General features: G+C 55.3%; 1 protein-coding gene across 1 annotated transcript; it reads left to right on the top strand.

Moving 5' to 3' along the window:
* Positions 1-24,571, top strand: Srrm3 (serine/arginine repetitive matrix 3). The gene is made up of 14 exons (XM_048351233.1): positions 1-233; positions 1,310-1,411; positions 5,366-5,503; positions 5,574-5,654; positions 5,886-5,915; positions 6,327-6,389; positions 6,534-6,569; positions 8,548-8,598; positions 9,466-9,570; positions 9,735-9,912; positions 20,710-21,023; positions 21,267-21,491; positions 21,635-21,772; positions 23,829-24,571. The coding sequence occupies exons 1-14, from the start codon at positions 1-3 to the stop codon at positions 24,055-24,057; spliced, it is 1,923 nt and encodes a 640-aa protein (XP_048207190.1). The 3' UTR covers positions 24,058-24,571.
* The last annotated feature ends 1,130 nt before the right edge of the window (positions 24,572-25,701 follow it).

Here is a 25,701-nt window from a genome sequence, read left to right as displayed (position 1 = left end):
ATGTCCTCCACCGTCAACAACGGGGCGGCCGGCATGCCCGCCCCGCCCGACGCCGCCAACGGCTTCCCGCAACCCGGCGCCTCGTCCGGGGCCTGGCCGCGCGCGGACGAGGAGCTGCGCACCGCCGAGCCGGGGCTGGCGAAGCGCGCGCACCGCGAGATCCTGGACCACGAGCGCAAGCGGCGCGTGGAGCTCAAGTGCATGGAGCTGCAGGAGATGATGGAGGAGCAGGGGTGAGTGGGCGGGGCCGGGCGCTACACTGCGGGCTGGGGCGGGGCCAGACTGCGATAGGGGCGTGGCCCAGTTCCCGATTGGACGAGATTGGATGGGGCGTGGCTGGGGAACCGAGGCGAGGCCGTGTGGGCGTGGGACCTGGCTGTGGCTGGGAGTAGGGCAGGGTCAGGGATGGGGCCGGGGCAGGGGCAGGTGTGATCTAACGGGGCAAAGGTTTAGGGTCCTTTTCTCTTCGTTTCAAGACTACTGGAAACTGGAGGCAAGGAAACAAAGTGGAACTCATTCATGAAGCTCCAGGGAAAGCTAGAGGTTGCTGGCTCTCTTTTGCACCTGCCCTAAGGACTTGAAATACAACCTGAGCCCAGTTGTCCTAAACCACACCTATGTCTGTCCTTCCAGCCTCCTGGGCTCCCAAACGCAGCCCAGTCATAGGGCATCTCAGCAAAGCTCAGGAAGACAATGAGGCTCAGAGATAGCCAAAGGCCTTCTAGAAGGTGGGGTCAACAATCCAGCAACCATGACTGCTTGTAGAGAGAGCCAAAATGAACATAAGACTGGATATGGTGGCTCATGCCTGCCTGCAATCTTAGCTAATCAGGAGGCTGACATCTGAGGATCACAGTTTGAAGCCAGCCTGGTCAGGAACGTCTATGAGACTCTTATCTCCAATAAACTCAGAAAAAGCCAGTAGTGGTGCTGTGGTAGATCGCTAGCCTTGAGCAAAAAGAAGCTTAGGGACAGTGCCCAGGCTTTGAGTTCAAGCCCAAGGACTGGCAAAAAAAAAAAAAAAAAGCAAAGAACAGGCTTCAGAACCTTCATTTTGTTTTTGTTTTGCTTGTGGATCTGGAGACTCCAGGTCCTCCTGGCTCTGCAGCCAAGCTGTTTATTGTCTGTTTGTTTATTGGTTTGTTTGTTCAGTTGAACTGGTGTAAAACAGTCACTCCTTGAGGGCAGGGCTGAGGATTAGTCAAGTTATGGGCAGCAGGGCGGCTCCTTTGAGCCAGGGCTGGGGTTTGGAGTATGCTGGGAGTGGGGAGACAGGCACCTAAGCCCTCACAGTCTCTGTGCTCTGCAGGTACTTGGAGGAGGAGATCCGGCAGAAGGTGGGAACCTTCCGGCAGATGCTGATGGAAAAGGAGGGAGTGCTCACCAGGGAGGACCGGCCTGGGGCCCACGTGTGAGTGCTCCCCTGGGTGGGGGAGGGCAGCAGTCCACGACTACAGGGTCTCTCTAGGCATTCTGTCAGGTGGTTTGGAACTGGGGTGAGTACAGGAGAGGAACTATTGACCCTGTTAACTGCAAACTGGGGCCTCACTGAGTCTCCTGTGCCCCACCTGGGTTCTGTCCATGGCTTAGCAACAGAGGGTGAGGAAAGATGGTTCAGATCTCAGCTCAGAATCCCAACATTGTAATAACTGACAGCATGACCCCAGCACAGCCCCTTCTGCATCTGTTATTCCTACTTTCCACTATGTCCTGAAAGGCAGAAGCCCACACACCACTAGCACTGGGGATGTGACTCAGTGGTAGATCACTTGACTAGCAAGCACACAGCTCCAAGTTCAAAGCCCAATACCATCAAAGCAATAAGTAAATACAGAAAACCGAGCGAGGCTGCATTAGAAGGAACGGTGTCAGGCTGTCTCATTGGACCCTGACAGGAAGTGGACTAGCTCCATGTCTGAAAGGTGGCATGCATTTAGGGATGGCTGCTGGCTCCAGCTCAGAAGAGCTGTCCTTGCATTATCCCTCAGTTTTCCTCAGCACCAATGTCCCATGCTGTCCTGGCTAGAAGAGAAACTGAGGATAGAAGAGAGGCCAAAGCAAAGGCTGATGGTCTTCTGCCTTAGCAGTGGGACTAGTCTGGGAAGCAGTAATCTTGCTGACATCCCAAACCTCTGTCCACACTTATTGTACAAAAATAACTGGTGGCTCACTCCTGCAATCCTACCTACTCAGGAAGCTGAGATCCAAGGACTGTGGTTCAAAGCCAGCCCAGGCAGAAAAGTCTGAGACCCTCTACCTCCAAAATAACCAGCAAAGAAGTGGGCTGGAGATAGAGTGCCAACCCAGCAAGCAGCTCAGATTCTTATTTTTTTCATACCTAATTTTTTTTTTGATTGGTCCTGGGACTTGAACTCTGGACTCTGGGACTGGGTGTTGTCCTTGAGCTCTTCACCTCAAGGATAGAGGATAGCACTCTACCACTTTGAGCCACAGCACCACTTCTGGTTTTCTGGTGGTTAATTGGAGAAAAGAGTTTCATGGATTTTCCTGCCCTGGCTGGCTTTGAACCATGATCCTCAGATCTCACCCTCCTAAGTAGCTAGGATTACAGGCGTGAGCCACCGGCACCAGCTCACACCTAATCTTATACATTGCATGTTGCCCTATATATAATATGAAATAATATGTACTAGGCTTGTTCTGAGGACTCTGTGATTAAATAAGATAAATTCATGTAAAGTGTTCAGAATACTGCCAGGAAACCCACCTTAGTCACGCAGTCGCGTTTGCCCTGCACTGTGAGATGCTAGATGAGCCACTCCAAGGCCTGGGTAATCCCTGCTCCCACCACCACTGAGACCTCTGAAGGCAGACCAGGCCAACCCCTTGCCTGGAATCTCCCTCACATCTGGACTCCATCCCCTGTCAATTGGCCACTGTGCTCCCAGCCAATGGGAACAGACTGGGAGGTCACAGAGAGAGGAAGGAGGGACAGGAGGAGAGAGGTCCATCAAAGAGATTCAGCAAAGTCCAGCATTGGGAACTTAGAGGGTCAGGACTGGGCTAGAGGTGCATCTCAAATAGCAGAACATCTGCTAGCATGCAGGAGGCCCTGGGAAGGACAGGATGGAGAGAAGAGGGGAGGAGAGAGGGAGGGAGGGTAGGAATAGAGGGGAAAAGAACATTTGTCAGAAGGCCAGAACAAGTCCTGTAGAAGGCACCACTCACAAAGAAGCTATTTTATTTTGTAAATAGCCTTGGTCTTTTTTTGTATCTGGATCAACTGAGGCTCTTTCCCCACCCACCCCCAGCTCACCCACACACTCTTTACTGTCTATATTTTGTCATTTTGTGAAAGGCTATATTTTGTGTCCGGCATCTGTGTAGCTGATGAGCTATGGAGAGTGTGCATGGAAGCATGGGGGCTGGACATGTCAGCAGAAGCTAGAAATTCTGGGACAGGGACAGGAGGTGGGCCTCAAGCTTCAGAAAGAGGAATGTGAGCTGGGCACAGGTGGCTCACGCCTGTAATCCTAGCTACTCAGGTGGCTGAGATCTGAGGCTCGCGGTTCAAAGCCAACCTGAGCAGAAAAGTCCATAAGAGGGCTGGGATGTAGCTTGCCTAGCAAGTGCAACATCCTGGGTGAACCTGGGTTCAATCCCCAGTACCAAAAAAGAAAAAGAAAGACAAAAAAAAAAAAAAAAGAAAAGTCCGTGAGACTTTTCTCCAATTAACCAGTAAAAAAAACAGAGGTAGAGCTGTGGTTCAAGTGATAGAGTGGTACCTTTGAGTGAAAAAGTGCTCAGGCCATGAGTTCAAGCCCAGTAGGCAGCACAAGAGAGAAAGAAAGAAAGGGAAGTTTGAATGCTTGGTTCTGTGGGGGGCAGGAGGATGGTACAAATCTATCACCCTAGAAAATCCTCCCTGTACCATGTGACTCCAGGGCCTTGCACACACTAGGCAAAGCTCTTCCACTGAGCTACATCCCCAGATGGATGTAGCCCAAGCTGACCTTGAACTCATGATCCCACATGAGCTCATGTAATCCTCAATACTGGGATTCCAGGTGTGCACTACTACACAGATTGAAAATTTATTTACTCTGCAGCTGTGACCTTCCTTGAAGGCCAGAATGGGTCTTCAGGTTGCAGAGTCTGTCTCTGAGTCACAGCCTCTTTTCCCTGCTAGAAGAGGAGTTAGTGGTATGCAAGGGCTATCAGAGGACAACTGTCTGATAATGGCCACCAAGTGTGTGGAGTGACAGTTATGGCCAGGCCTTAGATCAGGCGCTTCACAACAATCCCCCTTAATCCTCTGCTCAAAGCTGGAATGTCCTCCTCCTTGTAGAGTAAAACCCTTGAGGCTTGGCCAGCTTGGTCATGCCTGGCTTCCAGTGTGTCTGTGTGGTCTGTGTGTCTGTGGGCATCCTGACAGCCCACCTTCCAAGCCCTGGATTCCCTCCCCAGCCTAGGTGAGGGAGGGTGAGCTGAGGGGCCAGCTCCTGGAAGGGAGGGGGAGGGGACAGCCCTGGGAAGGAGGGGCTTCTGCTGAAGCTAGCCAGATGGCCTGGGAGCCCACCACCCCAGCACCTGAGCTGTAGAGGTCACTTCTAGGCTTGTGCAATAGAAAAGGAGGCTGCCCAGCACCTGCTACCTCAGCAAATCTTCCCAATCCTCAATCCTCACTCAACCCAGGACAGAGGCTCAGAGGGCATGGCAGACCCCTGCTTTAGGCCCAGTAGGGAGGGAGCAACCAAGAAGAGCCACTGGGACAGACAGACAGACATGAAAGAGGATGGCCAGGAGCAGCAGGGCAGGAGGTGGGGGGCCCTGCTGAGAACACTGGGAGCTTCCAGCCTATGGAAACCCCAGAGGCTGCGAAGGCCCCTCCCTCCCGCACCCCCCTGCCACCAGCATGATTGATGAAGGCAGCTGGCATCAGGAGAGGAGCCGGAGGCTGCAGAAGGGAGGGCAGGGGGAGGCGATGAATATTTCAGAGGTTGAGGCCCAGAGGAAAGAAGGGGAAGAGAACAATATGGGTGATAAGGAGAATAGGGGATCCTAAGCCAGGGGAGAGGGGCTCTTTCACACAGATTAGTGATGCAAACAGGAGGGGCCACGGGACACAGGGATCAGAATCGGGGCTCTGGGAGGGCTCAGCAGGGGATGGAGGGCAAGAGCAGGGTCAGGGAGTCCAGAAGAAGGAGTGAGGGGCAGGATGGCTGCTCCTTCTTACCTTTTGCAAAACATGACCCCCCAGGAAGCTGGGGACCTGTGTGGGTCCCCCCTCCCTCCCGGCCCTCCGGGGCTGGGGCGCAGCGAGCCGGCCTCCCCCAGTGCCACGCGGGCCTCGGGCGCAGGGCGGTCCCAGGGGCCGGGTGGTCAGCGTCCCTGTCTCCGGCAGCTTGGCGGAGACCCCGCGGCTGGCCGAGGGCGGCGAGCCCGGCCTGGGGTACGCGGCTTTCGACGATGACGAGGAGGACGAGGGCCCCGCGGACTGCGGCTGCCCGGCCGCCTGCTACCGCGGGCACCGGGGGTACAGGTGAGCGGCCGCGGCGGCGGGGGGGAGGGCAGCGCGGGGCCGCGCCTCACCCCACCCCCATTCTCCCCAGGACCAAGCACTGGTCCAGCAGCTCCGCCTCGCCCCCACCCAAGAAGAAGAAGAGAAAGAAGGGCGGACACCGGAGAAGCCGGTGAGACAGGCCCGAGCCCCCCACGCCCCAGCCCGCCCCCTCCTCCCCACCAAGGTCGCCCCCTAAGCCCTCCAGGGGCCCACAGACCGTGCCCCCTCCCCGCGGGCGGGTGTTCACTGGGCCCATCGCGCCTACCCCGTCTCAACTTTCTCCACGCCCAGGCCCCGAGTGCCCTCTAGGGCCCTGACTAACCCTGTCCTCCTGTCCTTCCTCCCTGGCATCTGCTCTCAGCAAAAAGAGGCGACCAGAGTCGGAGTGCAGGTCAGTGGTGAAGGCGGCAGGGCGCGCTGGGGCCCGGGGGACGGTGGCAGTGGGTGGAAGGGACGCAGGGCCCCCCCCCCCCCCCAGAGCAGCAGGCCTAGGCACCCCGGAGGTCCACTCCAGACATGGCCTGGGGGTCAGCTTTTGCTTACCAAGACCCCAAATCCCACCACTGGGACTTTGAACCCTGGGTTTGGAACCACCCTGGCTCACGAAGCCAAGGGGCTGGGGAAAGGTGACGAGGGACACCGCAGGCAGCACCCCCAGGGGCCCCCCTCAGCGACCTTGCCCGCTTCAACTCCGGGCCTTGGATCACCCCCACGATGGGGGAGGCAGGAGCCCCTCCCGGCTCCCAAATCAGGGATTCCCAGCTGCCCTGCTAACTCACAAGAGCCACACCTGTGCCCGCAGCTGTGGGAGCGCCTCACCCCTGCGCAAGAAGAAGAAGAGCTTGAAGAAGCACCGCAGAGACAGGTACCCCCTTCTCCCTCCCTCCCTCTCCGGCCCTGCCGCCGGCTCACCGCGCCCTGAGTCCTAGACCTGGGCTGTGCCCATCGGTGCCCCCACACCCCCGCCAGGCCGCCCCAGGCGGGCTCAGACCTCTCTCTCACCCTCCAGGTCTGATTCTGGGTCTCGGAGGAAAAGACGGCACAGGTGAGTGGAGCGCGCAGAGCCGTGGGCGGAGGCTGATGATGGAGAGGGCGGAGTCTCCTAGCCAGGCGGGGGATGCGGGGTGTCGCACACAAAAGGAGAGTTTACAAACCCCGCCTTGCCCCTGTGGCAGTGTTGGCTTGGTGCCCCTCGCCCCAGAACTTCCGGACAACCCAATGGGTACACTGTATGGGGGTGGCTGTGGGGGTGCCCTTTTCCCAAATAGAAGGGCCTTGAATTCGCCGGGAAAGGGACATCCCAGGCAGGGCCTCCCAGAGCTGAGTCTCACTGGGCAGGAGACAAGGCCAGCAGACTACAGCTAGAGGTGGAGTTTCTGGGGGAGATGCCAGACCCCAACAGGCCTGAGGGCCAGGCGGGGCCAGGCGGGAGCTGGCCTCCACCCAAGTGAGACTAGGCCACAAAAAGGCCCTGAGCCGGACTGTGACTTATTCAGAACTCAGGGGAGCTGGGCACCACTGGTACCTGCCTGTAATTCTAAGCTACTCAGGAGGCCGAGGGCTGAGGATCCTGGTTCAAAGCCAGGCTGGGTAGACAAATCTGAGAGCCTCTTATTTTTTATTTTATTTCTCATTTATTGCATTTCTAAGTGAAGGTGTGGATCAAGTGTTAGAAGCGCCAGCCTTGAGCATTAAAAACTAAGCCAGAGCTCCAGGCCCTGAGTTCAAGCCCTGGAGGAAGTGGGAGGGGGAGGAAAGAAAGACTGGGGTAGAGGAGAAGGAAGACACCAAGGCAGAGGGGGGCAGATGGATGCTCCCAGAGTAGAAAACTCAGCATGGGGGACAGAGTCATGGATCAGCCACAATCTCAGGGGCAGCTTTGGAGCCAGACCCTCTAGTCCACCTCCTAGCAGCCCCTTCCCAGTAATGAGCAGAGTCCCCAGCCCCTTCACTGTAATAAGAATTTGTTAGAGGCCACCTGGGTAGGTAGAGGCAGAGACTGAACTGGACGCCCAATCTTGCCTTTCCAGTCTCCTCAATCTCGATCATTCCCGCCCCCAACCCATGAGTTAATGTGGTCCCTACTGCCCCCCAGTGGTCATCATCAGCTTGCACAGAGCCTCTATCCAGCAACCAGGAGTATCGGAAAGGGCCAAAGCTAGAGTAGCCTCAGGGGAAACCCAGAAGGCTTAGCCTCTCAGGCCTGCCCCATGCATTCTGCTCCAGTAGGAAGCACATGTCAGTGCTTGTGTTTCTTCATTTTTGGCTCAGAAGGAGTAAAGGAATCTGGTGGCACCAGGACCTGGAGGGAGGGTAGGGGAAGGTGAGGTTTTTGAGGCCTAATCAGAAGCTTCTCCATCCTTCTGTCAAAGGCATAAGGTGTCAGGCTTTGGAATCTGCCCCAGAGAGATGTAAGGGATGAGGCAGTTAGCTCCAGACATGAATATAGAAGAATCACTTAAAAGCAGGGAAATGGGACTATGTGTGTAGCAAATGTTGGTAATCCCAGCTGCTGAAGAGAAAATAGGTAGGAGGAAGCAACAGGTATGAAGATCTAGGTCTCAAGTCAACCTAGGAAAAAGTATGAAACCCTATCTGAAAAATAACTCAAGAACTGGAGGCGTGGCTTGAGTGGTAGAGTGCCTGTCTAGCAAGCTGGAGGCCTTGAGTTCAATCTCTATTACCATCAAAATACCAAAAACAAGAAGAACCCAACATTTCTTTCCTAAATCCCTTGTGAGATGGGCCAGGGATGGTCAGTGTGAGAGGAGGGGACCCAGGACATACTGATGTCATACGTAAGGGCCAGTCATCTTCCTTTCTGGCCAGAGCTTAAGCCTGAAGCACCCAACCTGCAAATCCTGCCCTCTTTTACAGGGAGGGATGGATAGGTGCCTGTGAATCAGGAGACTCAGGCCTGAAAGAAGAACAAATCTCAGGTCAATACCTGGGCACAGCTTGGCTCCTAGGTGTCAAGACCCTATCACTCAGCCCTGATCAGACTTGGTCTCTGTTTCTTGCAGATCTCGAAGTCCCAAGAGCAAAAGAAAAGAAAAGAACAAAGAGAGAAAGAGGTGAGCACTCTCCTACCCCATCTCCTCCCTGCAAACCTGGCCTTTTAGGATCCCAGAATGAGGCCTTTAAACACAACTCTCTAGGATAAGCATAGTGGAGCACACCTATAATTTCAGCACTAGAAGAGGATGGAGAGTTCCAGGCCAACCTGGGCAACACGATGAAACTGTATTTTTGTTTGTTTTTTAATCCAAGTGCAGGTGGCTTATACCTGTAACCCTAGGTCCTCTGGAGGCTAAGATCTGAGGATCATGGCTCAAAGCCAGTCTAGGCAGCAAAGTTCATGAGACTCTTATCTCCAATTAATCACCAAAAAAGCTCCAAGTGGAGTTGTGGCTCTAGTGGTACAGCTCTAACCTTAAGTGAAAAAGCAAAGTGACAGAGCCCAGGCCCTGAGTTCAAACTCAAGTACTGGCACTTTTTAAAAAAAATTGTCCAGAGTAAGCATTAACACCTACACAGGAATCCAGAAACTTCTGCGAACCAGTGGCAGAGCCAGAACTGGGAGCCAGGCCCGTTGTCTTCTCCCAGTCTGGGGCTCTTTCTAGCTGGGGTCTTTCTGACGTCCTCCCCCCTGCCCACCCCCCCCCCACAACACTTGTCAGGAGAGCAGCAGGTGAGAGGTGAGCATGTTTTTGGAGGATGGGATTATCTGAAGAGAAAGCCCCTTTCCTAACTCTCACTGGGCCTAGGAACCCTAGGGGCCTAGAGACCTAGGTGCTGCCCGCAGCCCTGGCCCTGCTCAGGTGCTTTTTATAGGAGACATTAGGCCTGCACTGGATGCCCACGGGCAGGCCGGCAACCCCGGGGACAAGGTGGGCACAGTTTATGTTCAGGCTGACTCCCATCCGCCCCGCCCCTGCCAGGCCTCATCCACAGTCCCCGGGCCGGAGGCCCCACCGGCGCAGCAGCGGCAGCTCCCACAGCCCCTCGGGGTCCTCTCCCTGCACCGACTCCGGATCGCCGGGCAGGTAGGGTGGGCCCCGGGAGGGCCCGGGGTGCCACGGCTGGCCTCTATTCCTGTGCTGTTCGGGGTGGGAAGCTCGCAGAGGAAGCACCGTGGAGGGCCGGGCGGCGGGGGCCGGGGAGGTCCGCAGAGGGGGCGTCCCACGCCGGCCCCTCCGCCTCACCCCAGGCTGAGCCCCAGGCACCGAGGCGACGCGCGGAGGACGGGCAGCCAGCGGTCCAGCGGGAGCCGGTCGCCTTCCCCGTCGGGCGGCAGCGGATGGGCGTCGCCTCAACAGAACGGCGGCGGCAGGCAGCGAAGCGGAGTGCACGGCGGCCGCCCCGGCTCGGCGCACAGCCCGCCCGATGTACGTACGCCGCGCTCGGCCTCGCAAAGGGTTCCCGCGCCGGTGGGCGCCGTGCGTGCGTGCGTGCGTGCGTGCGTGCGTGCGTGCGTGCGTGCGGGGTGGGGCCTCGGGCGCGTCCTGGGGAAGGACCCTGAGGTGGGGACACAGTGCGTCACTGGGCGGGACCTCGAGCGCGTCGTGGGCGGGGCATTGCGTCGGAGGGCGTGGCCTCATTCTCCTCCCACCTGGGCTGGGCATCGCTGGCTTCAGTCCATGTCTGTAGTGGTGTCCCCTGGTCCTCACGGCAGGGTGCGCGGGGCTGCAGGCTTGGCCCACTCCTCGTTCTTGGTGAAGAAGTGAAGGCTGGAGAGGTGCTGACGGGGTCGGGGGGCACTCAGTCAGGTGCAGAGCTGGGAAGGAACCGAGGCCTCCTGCTTCCTCCAGGGGAACTGGTGGGGGGCATAGAGCGTAGACGTCGCTAGGATGGGCAGACAGGAGACGGAGGTGAGCGGCCATGTGGGCCCCAGCATCCCCCCCACACTGAGCCCTTGCCCCTCTCTGAGCCTTTTCCCCTCCCTACTTGCCTCTCCCCATCTCTGAGCCCCGAGGCACTGCCCACACCTGGACGGTGTCCCCCATTGCAGTCACTTCCCAAAGCCCAAATTGTCTCCCAGAGCCTTCACTCAGGGGCTCCACACCTCCACCGTCCTCAAAAGCGTCACCCAGGGGGACACACTCGCTTCCAGACCTGCGGGCAGTAGCCGCAATGGCAGAGCAGCCTTTCCCCATGCTGCTGGGAGCTCAGACCCTTTTTGTCTGCTGGTCATAAAGTGTGGGGTTAAGGCCCGGGGGGGGGGGGGCTGCAGTGTACCAGGACACAGGGTGGGCGTGGGAGCAGGATGGGGAGTCCTGCAGACTACCCCAAACCCTCATTCAGGAGCAGGAGAACTGCCACTCTCCAGGCCAAGCCTTACCAGCAAACAATTGTATGTGTTGGTCAGTTTCATTTTGATTTTTTGGCTGTTTCTTTTACTCCTTTTCTTTTCTGAAATACCCTTACTCCATGGCCTCAGAAAGGAAAGTACAGGTCAGCTGACAAGAAGCTTTATGGTCTCAAGGATTTTGTAGGGCATGATTTGTCATTATACCCTCCCACCTGGAAAGGGTGCCAGGTTACTGGGCTGGCTGTGGGGACTGTTGTATGGTTGGGCCATCTGGGGAGGGTCACACTGATGTCCCTGGATGTGTCTTGGGGATGGAAGAGCACAGGTAGCTATGGCAAAAACCAATGGGCCAACCCAAAAGATTGTGGTCACCCTCTGCCTGCCTGTGCTGGGTGCTGAGAACACCTTCACCTGAGCACCACATCCTCCTAGGGCCTCCAGAGAGACACAGAAACACAGTTTCTCTCAAGCCAGGCCTGAAAGTTAGGTCCCTTCCCTTCCCCTCAGTGTAGCAAGGATCAGACAAAATGTCAACGGCATCTAGATAAAGTGGTGATGAGAAGCATTTGGGGAGGAGGATCTAGCATCTGGCCTCCTTGGGGGAAGGAACCTTTGTTGTGTCTCATTGCCTAAGAGTGTGCCAGAAACAGCACTCACTGACTGTGAATCCTATTCCAAGCCCTTGGCCCTGGGAATGTCGTAGGCCTAGAACATCCTAGGTCACTAAGATGCACTCAGACCCTCCTCTTTGCCTGAAAAAGATTTTTGAAGAATTAAATCAGGTTGATTCTCTTGTATCCAGAGAGGTGAGATGGGAACTAGGGTGTCACAGGCTTGGCTATGAACAAAAAAATGTCTGGGCAAAAGAATTGGGGGTGGAGTTTTGGATGCTACCTTTAAAAAGAAAAAGAGAGAGAGAGAGAAACAAATGAAAAAAGAAAAGAAAAGCTCAACATTTTTTTTAACCCCGTCTATGTTTTTGTTTGTTTTTTAGCCTCCCATTTGAAACGTGGTAATATTGTGATTCCATTTCTTGTTTAGTTGGCAAGGGAAGAGGGTGGGGACATTTATGTCATTTTTTCCTATTGTTTTGTTTTTGTTGGTATTTTCTTTCCATGATTTTTCCTTTTTGTTAAATGTACAGAAATGCAAACTATCGCTCTGGGTTTTTCCTCCCCACATCTTCTGTGTTGTTCTAGAATTTTGCTTTTGTGTGTGTTACTGTGGGAACCTTTCTTCCTCATGCTGAGATGTTTTTTTTTCCTTTCAATTTCAAGTGACCATTAATCAATACACATCTCTCTGTACTTAACTTTTCCTCCTTTGGAGTCAGAATTTAAAAGGGAAGACAACTCTACCCACTAGCAACTCCTCAAACCTGGGTACCTGGAACTGTCTCAACTTCTTTGTTTTTGTTTTTGCCAATCCTGGGGCTTGAACTCAGGGCCTGGGCACTGTCCCTGAGCTTCTTTTTGACACTTGAGCACAGCACCATTTCTGCCTCTTTCTGTTTATGTGGTACAGAGGAATCTAACTCAGGGCTTCATGCATGCTAGGTAAGCACTCTACCACTAAGCCAGCCCCTGCCTCAACTTTTAAATCAACAAAATTCCTTGCTTCCAAGTCTATATAGGGTCTTGCAAGAAGCTGGGACATCCAGGAGAAGGGAAGAGACTTTTCCTGGTTTATCCAGGGACCTTCTTGGACCCCCACTCGTTGAGATTCCTCAGTGCAATTCAATAAAACACAGCTGAGTATGACAGGGATGGGTAAAGTGGACAGCTACTCAGTCCCTTCATCATCCGTGTGTTATGCTGGCTCCAAGCAAGTCCCTCTGGTATTACAGAAGAGTGCACTGCAGTCCAGAGAAGCACAATGACCTGCTCAATCAAGGTTGCACAGCTTTTTAAGAGGTAGATGCAAAGTAGACCCCAGCCCTTTCTAGAGAGATGGTAATGAAGCGAAGACATCCCAGGAGAACAAGTACTTGGGGGAAGGAGGAAAAGGAGGCTTCCTCTCCCCTCCCCAGGGACCCTCCAGATGCCCATGAATGCTTCTAGCTCTTTCTATTCTTTGAGACTGGGACCTGCCCATGCTAAAGATCAGGTTACTATGGCCCTTATGCTATGTGGTTACTGTGATGCAGAAAGCACTGTTGGAAAATAGATTCACAGATTCCATGTGCAGAAATGAATAATGGCCCTGGGATCTGAGCAACCTTCCCACTCCACCTGTGCACAAGTCCTGTGTGCATATGCAGACAAAATGGCAAAAGTACTGAGATAGACTGGCAGTTAGCAAGCACCGGTCCTCAGGTGCCCACTAGAGGGAGCCTCACAGCCATGTGATACTGACTGGCCAGCCTCATGAGGCAGGTTCTTTTTTGTTGTTGTTGCCAGTCCTGGGGCTTGAACTCAGGGCCTGAGCACTGACCCTGGCTTCTTTTTGCTCAAGGCTAGCACTCTGCCACTTGAGCCACAGCGCCACTTCTGGCTTTTTCTACATATGTGGTGCTGAGGAATCGAACCCAGGGTTTCATGCATTCTAGGCAAGCACTCTACCACTAGACCACATTCCCAGACACGGGGAAGGTTCTTAAGTCCAGTGTTGCCTGGAATCTTGGCTGGCCTCCTTGCAAGCCTCCACAAGCACAGGCTGGTGCTAGCCTTGCCCTTCTGAAGCCTAGCACTCGGCCACACCAAAGGGGGAACAGTATTCCCCCATCCTGGCCCAACCTGCCTCTCAAATCAGCAATGCTAGGCAAGGGCTGCTGTGAACTCAGTGGTAGAACACTTGATAAGGGTGGCAGAGATGGCTCATGAGCAAAGCCCCTCTCTGTCACAAATTCCGTAACATGGTGGGCAGCCTAGGGTGACCCTAAGAGTCCAAGAGGTTGGGGAAGAACCATGCTTTGGTCATTAGATTTGTAACTCCCAGTTCAGTGCTCCTCCAGGCTCACTGAGCAGAGTCAAAGATTGGCCCTTGAGGCAGGATACCAGGTCTCCTCTCCTTTACACTGTCTCCTGCTCACCCAGGAGGCAGCCTCAGAAGTGTGACACTCCTGACCTGCCCTGCCCCAGGCCTTGCACTCCCTTCCTCAGGCAAGAACAGTGATTGAAGCTGCGGTAAGAGGGTCACAAGGGAAGCAAGACTCCCCTTCGTTCCCAAGGCAAAGCTAGAAGCCAAGGGAAAGAGATTTTGCTAAAATGTTACAGATCAGCCCAGGCTGATCTGAGGCAGGATCCATCCTCCAATTTGTACATTAGGTTGCCTTCCCTTTTAAATGCATGTACACACACACACACACACACACACACACACACACACCTACACACACACCCCTGTCCCCTCTCCCTGGCTTCATTTAAACTGCTTTCTTCTTTCGGGGTCTACCTGTCTGTCTTCCTGCCTTTCTATGCTTGTTTCCTTCTGTCATGCTTTCTGTCCTTCTATTTCCTCTTTCTCCTCTGTGTCTGTCTGTCTTTCTCCCCCTTCATCTCTTTCCCTCCTGACATGGGCCTCTCTCCCATGCTGCCAGCCCCTCTTTAGCCACCCTGTGGTTCTGCCTTTCATCAGCTGCTTCTTGCATGCCCTCTGGAGGGTTTTTTTGTTTTGTTTTTGGTTGTGTAAAGAATTAAGGGATGCTTTGCTATTGGAGCCTGTTGTTCAAAATTTAAACATTAAAAAAAAATACACAAACAGAAATGTCTGCAAGAACCTTGTCCCCCTCCCCCCAGGGGGAGAGACCAGAAAAATCCCAGCTACACACTGGCTGCCCAATTGCTGGCTTAGAGGGGAGTCTGGCTTCGAGTCGCTGTCTTTGCCCCCATCCTGCATTCCCAGTGCAGAGACCTTCTTTTCTTTTTTATTATTGCATTCCTGTCCCTGACCACTGAGAAGGTAGGTATCCCAAATCCAGTGTTCGCTCACTCGCTTCCATCTCAGATAAGCCCTGCCACTCTGCTTGGTTTGAATGTGGTTTTCCTTTCTCTCTCTCTCTCTCTCTCTCTCTCTCTCTCTCTCAGTCTCCTCCTCCCTTTTCTCCCTTTTATTTCTTTTAGTGACTACTCATTTGTAACTTTTCACTCTCTCCAAATGAGCTACAAAGCTGTGTCTCCTGGTTTGTCCTTTTGATTTTCTTTACTTTTGCCCCCCTGCCAACTTTATTGGTACATCCTCCTCCCCTCTCCCCTGCCCTTCCATCCTCTCTCCATCCCCTGCCCTCCCCACCAGCCTTCTTCCATCCCCTCTCTTTCTCATCTTGTTGTCTGAATGCATTTCTGTGTGGTTTAGCATTCCAACTTTGTGTCCCGTCTTGAACTTGAACTGTATGCTTTGGTTGGGCCAATTTGATTTCTGTTGTCTGGAGTCACTGCTAAGCCCCTTACCCTTCATCCCTGCCAGTCCCTGGGGATTTGCTTACACTGGCCCTTGACCCTCAGGACCTACCGGGCAATAAATAGGCAGGTGGGGGGGTATGCTGGAGCTCTTGACCTCCAGATACTAGAGAAAGTTCCTGCGGAGGTTGGGACAAAGAGGCTATCAGCTCTCTGGGGCCACCTGTGCCAGGTCCTTCGCTGGCAGCAGCGTGGATTTTGGAGGTGGGAAGTGCAGGACTCCGGGGGCACTTGCTGGTAAGGGATTGAGCCTCACAGTTGCATCTTTGGGGAAGGGAAAGTAAGAGTAGGAGCTGGACTTTGGGGGCCTTCTCAGCCAAGTCTCTGTGGGATGATTTCGGGAGTAGAGTGGACTCTTAGCTTACCTGTTCCCTGCCTAGGCCAGTCCCCAACCTGGCAGGAGTCTCCCTCAAACATCTCATATGTTTCCATCTCTGAATCTGGGCAATTTAATGGTGGTCATCTGTGTAGCTAGTAGGGAAGTTGAGACAAAAGCAGACTCCCAGCTCAGTGTTTATCTGGTCACACAGAGGGGCCAGAAGGGGGTCCTGGAGGACGCTATCTTCCCTGCCATTTCAGCTGTTTCCTGCCCCCTGGAAGCAGCTACAGAAGGGGGAGGTCCCAGGTGGTTTGCCATCTCCAGTTTTGGAAAGAGACGGCCCAGCTACTTCTCACCCCACGTTTATTCCTGGGGCATTCATGGGCTCAAAGTGTTCTGGAAATCCTGGTGATGCTTGCTGGGAAGGAGATGAGGAAGCTGCTCATCAGAGAGAGAGGAAAGTGATGCTATCCTGATAGAGGTGTCTCAACTAATGGGGGCTTGGAAGCTCCGTCCTCCAGGACCACCTGAGAAGACCCAGGCAGAGGTGCACTGGTAGCTGAGACCCAGGGGGAGCCAAAGCAATGTATCTTAGTCTTTTTTGTCCTCCATCCTTCCATTGCATTGTCTTTTCCCCATGACCTTAAAAAAAAATCATAAAGCCAAAGAAAGGGCTGGGAATATGGCCTACTAGCAAGAGTGCTTGCCTCCTGTACATGAAGCCCTAGGTTCGATTCCCCAGCACCACATATATAGAAAAAGGCCAGAAGTGGTGCTGTGGCTCAAGTGGCAGAATGCTAGCCTTGAGCAAAAAGAAGCCAGGGACAGTGCTCAGGCCCTGAGTCCAAGGCCCAGAACTGACAATAAAGAAGTAAATAAATAAAGCCAAAGAAAAACTCAACCAGTAAGCAGTACCAAGCTCAGAGGGAGGTGAGGTCTCCTTTATAAACTCACCCATTCACTCATTTCCTCATTCATTCATTCATGCTTACACAAAGCCAACTCTGTCTGAGCTCCTCCTCACTGCCAGGCAGACCTGGGTTCACAGCCCCACCACACAGGTGAGAACTAAACAAAAGGCAGGAGGGACAAGTGGAAGGCAGGTGTCATCGTAACCCCAGGCCTGGCCTGGCTTATATGACACATGGAAAGAACTCAGAGGTCAGAGGAAGGCTCACAGGGGAGTGGAGAGAGGCAAGGAAGGAGAGAGGCAGTGGGCAATGGACCGGCTGTGGTAAGGAGTCTGGGTCTGGAGGGAGAGGAGCAGGGAGAAGACCTGGGTCAGAGGAATGAGAGCCACAGACAGCAAGTGTCATGGGGGATCTGTTAGGAGGCCTCTGGCTACCACAGTCCTGTCCAGCTATGAAATTCTATAATATCTGGCCTCTGATGTCCCCTCGGTTCCTGGGAAGAATGCAACTCAGCTAAGCTGAGGAGGTTCAGCCTCTGGCCAGATCATGGCAACTGTTTTCTTCAGGACTTTTGGAGAGAGTGGAAAGAACGTGAATGGTCTTAGGAGCCTTCCCCTGGGAAAAGCTTTATTGCCACCTTACCCTGAAGTACCTTTACCAATCCCCTGCCATCCTGGGCCTCAGGACACCTCCTCCATAGGGCCTCAAGCCCTCCTGCCTTCTTCTGACCCTATTAGTCTATAAAGGAGTCATGTGTCTCAATATTTTGGCCAACCCAAAAAAGACTGGTTATCACCATTTGATCTGTGGGAAAACTGAGGGCCTCAACAGGGGACCTTCCAGAAAGTCTTACAGAAAACTTGACTCACCCCAGATCTACTATGTTCCACTTGGAATGGGGTAGACAAGTTGGCTTGAATTTAATGAGAGTTTGATGAGAATGGTGTAGAGTTTAGACTTATTAGTAAAGAAGTAGCTCAGCCCAGGGGATCTGGCCTAGGAACCTAGACTTCAGTGATTAGAGGCACACCATATTAGGGTGTGCAACTGTCCAACTCAAATCGCCTTTTTTTTTTTTTTGGTTGGTCCTGGGGCTTGAACTTGGGGCCTAAGTGCCGTCTTTGGCTCAAGGCTAAAGCTCTACCACTTTGAGCCACAGCTCCACTTTCAGTTTTTTAGTGGTTCATTGGGGATAAGAGTCTCATGGACTTTGCCTGGGCTGGCTTCAAACCAGAGTGCTCAGATCTTAACCTCCTGAGCAGGTAGGATTACAGGCATGAGCCACCATTGGCTGGCTAACTCAGACCTCTTTTTTGTTTGTTTATTTGTTTTGTTTTTGTTGCCAGTTCTGGGGCGTGGACTCAGGGCCTGAGCACTGTCCCTGCTTCTTTTTGCTCAAGGCTAGCACTCAACCTCTTGAGCCACAGTGCCACTTCCGGCTTTTTTCTATTTATGGTGCTGAGGAATTGAACCCAGGGCTTCATGTATACGAGGTGAGCACTTTACCACTAGGCCATATTCCCAGCCCCCCAGACCTCTTTTGTTCCCATTCCTCTAGTCCACTTTCAGCTCAAGAAACTGGAAAGTCGAGGGGTACTTACATATCTGTCTGAAGGGGCTTTCATGGCTTTGGTCTTCTCCCCCCTACTGCCCATCCCTTTGTGGGTCAAATACATTTTCTGGATGGGAGCCACATTCACATCAGAGTCCTGGCTCTAAGCATAGCACTCTGCCCACTGGCCTTGTTGCCTCCCTGACCAGAGAAGCCAGGGATTTCTTTGAGGAGGTGTCTCCTGTTAACGTGGTTCCTGAGGGGCCCCTGCCTGGTGACTGTTCACTTGACACTCTCACTACTCCGGGCATAGGACAAATTTGACAATCCTACAGGTGTCCTTCTCATTTGCTGAATGAGAGAACCTTGGCTGGGGCTTGGCGGCCATGAGGTATTAGTCATCTTATGGTAGGAAGTCAAGGATCTCCTGGGGATATTGACCCATCAAGGGACAGTCATCTCAAAGGGGCCATCGCTCAGCAACTCAACCTTTACCTTCTCCTAGCCTAGAGCAAGGGGTGAGTTTGGAATCAAGAAAGTCAAGGCTGCTTAGAGAGGCATCTGGATACTAGATAACATCTGTTCTGCCTACCTAAACCTGCCTAGGCCCCAAATGGACATCCAGTTCCCACTGGTTGTCATGGCCCCATAGGCTTTGGGCTACAACACTATGTCTAGTGTTCATTGGCTATCTCAGCTGCCAATCACAAGCCACTTGGCCCTGGACCTTGTGAGGCAAATTCTTCCTTCTTCAATAAAGGATATATCTAAGCCTTATTGGTCTTTAGGTTATATGCTAACATCAGAGGTTATGGAATTGAGTCAAACATCGGCTACCCCTGGTGGTTTTCAAAGTCAAGTTGCTGGCGAAGATGGGAGAGGGGGAGGGGGCAGAGCTATTAAAAAAAAAACAAGCATTAGGGTGGGGGCATGGATCCAATAATAGATCACCTGTTTAAGCAAAGACAGGTATTGAGTTCAAACCCCAGTACTACCAACAAAATAAATAAAAGTAGTGTCAGCTCTGACAAGATGGAGGCAAATGGACAAGAGGAGGGTCAGTTCTGGGCAAGGAAGGATGTGGGGGGTGGAAGAATATTTAAGCTGGAGGAGACATCAGAAAGCCAAGACATACTACTCATTTTGCAGATGGAGACACTGAGGCCCAGACTGAGGAAGTAGCTTCCCAGGGGTCCCTTGGTGAGGTAGTAGCAGGTTCTCAGGCTCAGGGTTCCCAGCCTTACACCAGGTACCCTTTCTGGTTTTCTGTATCCTGATCTTTGTGTCCTGACTCTACTCTTGGACAAATAAATAAATACCTGGCATCTCTACTTGGCCGTCAGCCAAGAGGCCCCAGCTCAGGCCCCAGAGCTGGGTCCTGCTGGTTCTCCCTCCAGAGGCGGTGCGGCCTCCTCAGGCCTAGAGTGGGTGGTTGCGTTTTTCTCTCTCTCTCTCTATCTCTCTTGCATTTTGTGAATCTAATGATGAACTTATGCTACCACACTTTTCCCTTCTTTTACACAACTTACCTACTAAAGGAGGAAGTACCACTTTATTGGTAAGTGGACGTTAACCAAGAGGGACTTAAAAATCAGAACTAAAAAAAAAAAAGTAAAGAAAAATAAAAAGAAAATAAAAAGAAAAGAGAGAAACAGAAAGACAGTCGGGTCAGCTACTGACAGACACTTCCTGAGCTCTCCACAGGGCTGCAAAACAAAGAAAAAATAACTATATATATTAACAGAGAAAAAAATGTCAGGTTCCCCAGGAGATCGTTGTTTTTGATTTTAGTATCTAATGACATTTGGGGGGTTGTTTTTGTTTTTTTTCTTTTTATTTCTGTTTTTCCTCCCTTTCTTCGGTTGAGTTTTCAGTTCAGTTGTCCCTACCCGCCCCCTCTCTGTGTGCCGTGTGACCTCCCTCCGTCCCCTTTGCCCACCCCCCCCTTGCGCTGGGGTGGGGGGGAACCTGGCCTGGTGGGCTGGCCCTGGTCTGGCCTCCCTGAGCCGCCCTCTCTCTCCTCTCTGCCGGGAGTCGTCCGTCCCATGCGGGAGGGGGCAGTGCCAGCCCCGGTGCCCGTCCTGGAGCCCTCCCCATCCCCTGCAGCTTCCACCCCCACTGCTCCGTCCCTCTTGTGTTTTGCATGCCGAGACCCCTGCATGAGCTGCATTGTCGAGGCCAGAAGGTGGACACTAAGCGAGGCAGAGGCAGGGCAGGCGCGGGGCCCGTGTGTGCGATGCTGGCGGCCTGCGCCTGGGCCCGGTGAAAGCCCTCTTCCCTTTTCTCCCCCCACCCCACCCTGCACCTGTCTGTCCTCTGTCTCTGGATCTGTTCTCTGCCTGGTTCAATTTCCCCTCTGCTCTCCATCTCTACTCCATCATCTGCCCTTTCTCCATCTCTCCTCCATCATCTCCGTTCCATCATCTTCTCCCCTCTGCTTCTCCATCTCTCCTCTGTCATCTCCCCTCTGCATCTCCATCTCTCCTCCATCTTCTCCCCCTACTTCTCCATCTCTCTCCCACCATCTTCTCCCCTCTGCTTCTCCATGTCTCCTCCATCTTCTCCCCTCTGCTGCTTCTCCATCATCTTCTTCCTGTTCTCCCTCTATCCTCCCTCCGCTGTCTCCCGGCGCCTCCCTGCCCATCTCCGTCTCCTTCCCGCCCCTCCGTGCCCTCTCTGCCTCTCTCCCCATTAGAAGCCCAGCTCGCCCTCGCCCAGGGCCCGTGACCAGGTGGCGGCCGCCGCACCCACGCCGCCCGCGCGGGGCAAGGACAGCCAGAGCCCGCGCGCGGCGGGCCCGGAGGCCAGGCGGAGACGGCGGCGACGGCGGCGGCGGCGCTCCCGGTCCTCGGCGTCCGCGCCCCGCCGCAGGGGCCGCCGGCGGGCCCGGCCCCCGCCTCCCCGGGGCTCGTCGCGCTCGCTCAGCAGGGCCCGCTCCAGCAGCGACTCCGCCAGGGGCGCCCTGGGCCCGGGGCCCGAGCCGGGCTCTGAGCGAGGACATGGGAAACGGTGAGCCGGCCTCCGCCCCAACCCCGCGCGGGGCCCCGTTCATTGATCACTCCCCCCCCCCCCCGTTCATTGATCACTCCCGCCATTTACTGATCAGCTCCCACGGATCCCCGTCCATGGATCACCCCCGCCGTTTACTGATCAGCTCCCACGGATCCCCGTCCATGGATCACGACCCCTCCCCCGCGTTCATTGATCAACCCCCACACAGACTCTGAGCCCCCGTTGTGCCTCGTTCTCCAGGACGAAGGAGCGGCCCCCGCGCGCTCGGCCCGTCAGCACCTCTCCGTCCCCGGGCCCGCACGGGAGGCATGGCGGCCCGGAGGGGAAGAGCTCCTCGCGCAGCCCGGGCCCGCATCCGCGTTCCTGGAGCTCCAGCCGGTCGCCCTCCAAATCCCGCTCGCGCTCCGCGGAGAAGCGGGCCCGCAGCCCCAGCCGCTCGCCGTCCCCCAAGAAAGCGCTCGGCCGGTGAGTGCCCGCGAAGCGGCGGCCGGGCGAGCGGCGGGGGCGGTGGGGAGCCCAGCCCGGGTGCGAAGCCGCGGGGAGGCGGCCACGGCGGGGCGCGGGCGCGGGACCGCGGCCTCCCGGCTCACCTCGGGCGGGCCTTGCAGGGACAAGGACAGTGAAGGCCGCGCACGACACGCGGACGCGGAGGCCGCCCGCGCCCGGCGCCGGTCCCGCAGCTACTCGCCAATCCGCAAGCGGCGTCGGGACTCGCCCAGCTTCATGGAGCCGCGGCGCATCACCAGGTACGAGGGGGCTGCGGGGCGGGGCGGGGGAACCGAGGCCCGCGGCGGTCTGCTCGGAGGCGGGGCTTCCACAAAGGGGAGCGGCCGGCGGCCTGCTAGGAGGCGGGGCTTCCTCAAGGGGGCGGGTCCTGAGGTCTGCTCAGGGGCGGGGCTTCCGCAAGGGGCGGGGCCTGTGGGTTGCTCTGAGGCGGGGCTTCCGCCAGGGGCGTGGCGTCCGCGGAGGAGGAGAGGGGTGGAGGGGACGGTCAGGAGAAGGGCTGGTGGGAGGCAGAGGCGCCGGGAGCCGCCCGGTATTCGGCTGAACCCCGTGGAGCCCGCCATCCCTGGAGCCCGTCTGTCTCCACACCCGACCGCGAACACTGACGTCGCCTTCTCTCCTTCGTCTCAAGGTCCAGCCTGCTGAGTGGCCTGGGGCCGGCCTGGGGGCCGGGTGGACCCCTTCCCGCAGGCCGCGGGGGAGACGCCCATGTGAGCTGGTCTGGCTCTGGTCAGCCGTCCATCTGTCTGCCTCTACCTCTCCTTTTCTCACTAACCGCCCAGCCCCCCGCGGGCTGGAGGAGGGGGCACGGCTGCGGTCTAGGGGCAGCTGTGCCAGGGGGTGGAAATCATGGTCAGTGGTAGTCTCCACCGTCGTGTAAATCAAGCTGAAACCTTGGATGGAACAGGGCAGAGTTCAGGGCCCGGCTCTGCCCTGCCTTGCCGGGCAGCCTCCAGGGGCTGGACCACCCTGCTGGACCTCAGTTACCACACATGTGCAATAGGAATGTTCCCCAAGCATGGTTTCAACTCCGACAGCATCCGATTATCAAATTAGCTCTTCCTAGTCCTCCTTGATCCAGGTCTCTGAGGGAGAGGGCATTGCTCGGGCCTCCCACCCACTGCTAAAGATAGGACAGGCCAGATGTCCTGCCTTCCACCTGGCCCCCTCCCAAGGTTGCCTCCTCCTCCCACTAACTCACACCTGTTTTCTTTCTCAGAATTAACCCCAGGTGGGGCACTGCGCCCACTTAACTACTTTCTTTTCTCTGGGTCCTAGCCTCCTGCCTTCACACTAACTCCGGGCCAGCGGGCGGTTGCTGAGTGAGGAGTGAGGGGCCAGCGGGACTGGGACTGGGACTGGGTCCCACCTTAGACAGCAGGGGCCAGGGTTCTCCTTCCTGTTCCCTTTGAGTGACCTGACAAGCCTAAGCCTTCAATTCCATGGGACAGAGAAGCAGGGCCTGGCCATAGCTGTACATGGTTGGTGTGTGTCTATTTTTTAAAGTTTCAAGCCAGGCACTGGTGGCTCATGCCTGTAATCCTAGCTACTCAGGAGGCTAAGATCTGAGGATCCTGGTTCAAAGCCAGCCAGGGTAGGAAAGTCTATGAGACTCTTATCTCCAATTAAACATCAAACAAGAAGCTGGAAGTAGAACTGTGGTTCACATGATAAAGCACCAGCCTTGAGCTACAAACTAAAGGACAGCGCCCAGACCCCCAAGCTCAAGCCCCAGTACTGGCACCAACAAAAGGTTCTACTCAGGGGCTGGGAATATGGCCTAGTGGTAAAGTGCTCACCTTGTATACATGAAGCCCTGGGTTCGATTCCTCAGCACCACATATATAGAAAAAGTGGGAAGTGGCGCTGTGGCTCAAGTGGTAGAGTGCTAGCCTTGAGCAAAAAAAGAAGCCAGAGACTGTGCTCAGGCCCTGAGTTCAAGCCCCAAGACTGGCAAAAAAAAAAAAAAAAGGTTTTATTCAGGCTGTGCTTTGCTTGATTACTTACTCCTGTCATCCCAGTTAGTCAGGAGGCAGTGACTGAAATATTCATGCTAAGATTTTAGTCTCAGATCAAGCAGAGACCTGGGCTCTTGCCCTGAAGGCTGGCAAGGAAAGAACCAAAACCATCCTTGTGCAATCAGCAAATGACCCCAGGCAGGGGTGTCCCTAAGGCTAGGCCTCTGGAAAGACAGGCAAGAAACCTTGGTCACTGCTGGGATGGGATGGGAGAGAGCCCTGGACAGGCAGAGGCCAGAGACCTGGGTGGCCTGTAATCAAACTTTTTCTTCCCCCGCAGTGCCCGAAAGCGTCCCATCCCCTACTACCGGCCCAGCCCCTCCTCCTCTTCCAGCTGCCTGAGCAGTGACTACTCCAGCAGGAGCCACAGTCGAAGCCCCAGCCCGGGCCACAGCCACGGAAGCTACAGCAGCCGGAGTCGTGGGACCCGCAGCCGCACGCGCAGCCCCTCCCAGACCCCTAGTCCCAGCTACCACAGCCAGAGCAGCTCGGAGAGCGGGGGGTTCTGAGTCCAGACAGACCCAGCCGGGACCTCCTGGCACAAGGAGAGGTCAATCAATACTTGAGGCCTGGGGCAAGGGGCTGCCTCCCCCCACTGTTACAGAGAGGGCCCTGGGCCAGCACGTGTGTGGGCAGCAGGGACCAGGGAGGACCTTGCAGGTAGGGGTCCCTGGCTGTAAGGAGGAGCCAGGCTGTGGCTCCTGAGGGTATCCACCCCCACCTTCTGCCTACCCACCCACCAGTGTCCAGGAACAAAGAGCCGTTTGGAACACAGGGGTCACCTGCCTCCTGGCCCGCTCCATGCCCAGCGCGCTGCTCTTGAGCCTTCGCTGCGGAATGGCACAGTCTACCATCTGCTGTCGCTTCACCGCAGCTCAGTGGGACCCGGGCACACCCTGGAAGGTGCCAGGCCTGGGAGCCTTCCTTCCCACTTCACAGTGCCCTCACCTCTCTCTTTCTCTCTCATTGGGCAGACCAGGAAGTGGCACAGCAAGCCGAATCTAAGCTAGGCAGAAGGAAGAGGGGCCTTTCTCCTTTGTGTACTGTTCTCCAAGATGACCATAGGAGGCCCTTGGCTGAGGGCTGGTGGCTGCCCCCATGGTCTCCCCAGCCCTTCCCCTCACCCAGGGTGGACCAGACTGGGTAGTCCCTAAAGCTCACTCCTGGCCCCCATTCTTGTAGGCTGTGCTGTGCTGTCTGGCCCTCGCCAAACCTAGGCCCAGGCCTTGGTTGCCAGGACCAGAGGCAGGGGACACAGAACAGCCCTGCATCAAATGCTGAGCTCGAAGCATCAGGAGAAGGGGCAGGACAGGACAACCATTAGTGCGCAGGAGACAAAATCATCAGTCAGATGACTGAGCAGGCCAAGGCAGGCTCGGCAGCACAGGGGACAGGTCAGGGGTCAGCACCACCAAACTCAGGCTATGCGTCCCAGCAGCTGGGACACAGGCCCAGCAGTAGGCTTTGGGGCCCAGAGGAGGCCTGCTCCTCAGGCTTTGGGGCAGGGGAGCAGGTTCAGCCAAGGTTCCCCAAGAACAGGAGCCATTTTCTTGCTCTTCAAAGGGTGGTAGGCTCAGGCCAAGGCCAGCTGGGGCATTGGAAAAGTGATGAACCAGGCCCACCAGTCTCTTCTGCTCCCAGCCTCCTAGCCCCACCTCCAGGGGCCCAGGCCCATAATCCTCTTCTGCTCCCAGCCCCCCTCCTCCTGTGGCCCTCAGGGATCTCACAAAGTCTTCCTTGGCCCAACAGGGCAGATGCTCTGGGCTCTGGTGGGGGGAGGGTGGTCCGGGTTCCCCTCTCTCTATTGCCCCCTCCCTCTTTCTCTGCAATGCGGAAAAAAATTGGACTCTAATAATAAACACTTGGTGCCCGGATGGCAGGTGGTGAGCGCAGGCCTCTTTGGATTAAGCTCGGGGCGTGGGGTGGGGAGAGTGGCTCAGACCCCTCTGCTGGTCTCTAAGAAATGCTTTTGAATCCACAGGCCCTCATGTGGGAAGGCAATCAGCCCCAAGCAGACATCCTCCATCTTGGAAGTCCTTGCACTTCCACCTGCCTCCTCTCTTAGAGTGATGGGGGAGGGGGTTGCTTTTTTCTTTTATTTGTGGCTATGCTGGGGTCTCAAACTTGTGAGGCAGGTGATCTACCACTTGACT

This window comes from Perognathus longimembris, chromosome 1 (genome assembly GCF_023159225.1).
Source record: "Perognathus longimembris pacificus isolate PPM17 chromosome 1, ASM2315922v1, whole genome shotgun sequence".
Taxonomy (NCBI): Eukaryota; Metazoa; Chordata; class Mammalia; order Rodentia; family Heteromyidae; genus Perognathus; species Perognathus longimembris.
The sequence above is the reverse complement of the archived record's forward strand: the minus strand, read 5'-3'. Positions and strand labels throughout refer to the sequence as shown.